Source organism: Sinocyclocheilus grahami, unplaced genomic scaffold (assembly GCF_001515645.1).
Source record: "Sinocyclocheilus grahami isolate Dianchi unplaced genomic scaffold, SAMN03320097.WGS_v1.1 scaffold695.1, whole genome shotgun sequence".
In the NCBI taxonomy this organism is placed as follows: domain Eukaryota; kingdom Metazoa; phylum Chordata; class Actinopteri; order Cypriniformes; family Cyprinidae; genus Sinocyclocheilus; species Sinocyclocheilus grahami.
Window position 1 is genome coordinate 1,143,706 of NW_015505874.1, and position 1,463 is coordinate 1,145,168.

Here is a 1,463-nt window from a genome sequence, read left to right on the forward strand (position 1 = left end):
TATATATATATATATATATTTTTTTTTTACACTGTATTTTAATCAAGGAAATATAGGCTTGGTGAGCTGAAGAGCATTCTTTCAAAAAATCTTACCAACCCCAAACTATCAAGAGTAAACCAAACATTTATTGTGAATTATTTCCAATAAAGCTGTATCTTTTTTTTCCAAATTATGCAGGTCTTTACACAGAGCAACGGTTTACAAATGAATGTTATGATACCTTTATTTGTTTTACCAGCTATTGTAAGTGAAGTACACAATACAGAGCAAAGGATCAAGCAGAATTGTGTCAAGATGTTGACTGATGAGGTCGCACAGGTGCAGGAGGTCAGCTTTGCCACCGCCCACTCATTAACCTTCAGAAAAATGTGCGATTTGTACAAGTTTATAATCTCTGTGTTGTGTTTGTCTTCAGGTGAGATACTGTCTGAAGACTCTGAGAGAGCAAATGGCAGCCAGACAAAACAATAACAACAATAATAAGGTACTATATTGACATTTTACCTGTTCAGATGAATTTCTCAAAATCAGTATACTATATTATACACACTATTAGTTATATCAGTTATTTCCTCAGTTGCTCGTATTTTTCCCATCAGTTTGGAATGCTTTGCATATTTCTTCAAATTATTACTCTAAGCTGTCTCATTTGTAAATCTATCTTGTGCCCTAGATTCCGTCCAATGGCTTTAAAGTTGACGTACTTGTCAGCGAAGCCAATGGCTCCAATGGATTTGTGAATGGCTCTTTCACTAAATGTCCGGTAAACTATTTGTCATATAAAGATTATTCACTTGCGCCATTATAAATACTCACGTGAATAGCAAGAATGTATAAGCTACTCACAAACACAAACAAACAGAGACACTCCCATAGAAAGAGAGCGAAAGCATTCAGTCCACTCGCTGTATCACATTTCAGTGGTTTTGGACAGAATTGAATGCCGTATTGTGAGTAAAAATAGCCCCTTTCCTCTATAAAGGGTACTAGTCATTCAATCTCAAAAACCTTTCGAACTAAAATGAATAACTTCTCTGTTTGAAAATGGCCTGAAAATGGGAAGTCCTGTTCTCCTGTATGGACTCCCAAATAATAAAGATAATGGACAGTAGCAGATACAGTTCAGAGTCTTTAATGAAAATACAATGACGTTCATAGATAAATAATTGGGCCAAAAAACATTACCACAGTTTTGTTCATTCTTGTTACCGTGGTAATGTGCTGAGATTTGGGAGCGTACGCACATTAACCTTTTGCTTCTGCCTGTGAAAAGTCACACCCATGACATGATGCCTTTGGGAGCAGCAATTGCCAAACTTGTGGCTGCTCAGTAAACAACCCGTCATTATGCCTTCAACTACACACCTACAGCGCCTCCCATGCACACACAGTTTATTTTTACTTATTTAATAATAATGATTTAATATTTATATATTACGAGTCTAAGTTTTATACCTCCC

General features: G+C 36.0%; 1 protein-coding gene across 1 annotated transcript in view; it reads left to right on the top strand.

Moving 5' to 3' along the window:
• Positions 1 to 149: 149 nt before the first annotated feature.
• The window catches only part of LOC107559697 (uncharacterized), a 2,692-nt gene continuing 1,378 nt past the window's right edge, over positions 150 to 1,463 (top strand). Inside the window, exons 1-3 of the mRNA XM_016243594.1 lie at positions 150 to 330; positions 419 to 487; positions 677 to 766. Coding sequence (XP_016099080.1) covers positions 175 to 330; positions 419 to 487; positions 677 to 766 — 315 coding nt within the window. The 5' untranslated portion in view covers positions 150 to 174. The remainder of the gene's footprint in view (positions 331 to 418; positions 488 to 676; positions 767 to 1,463) is intronic.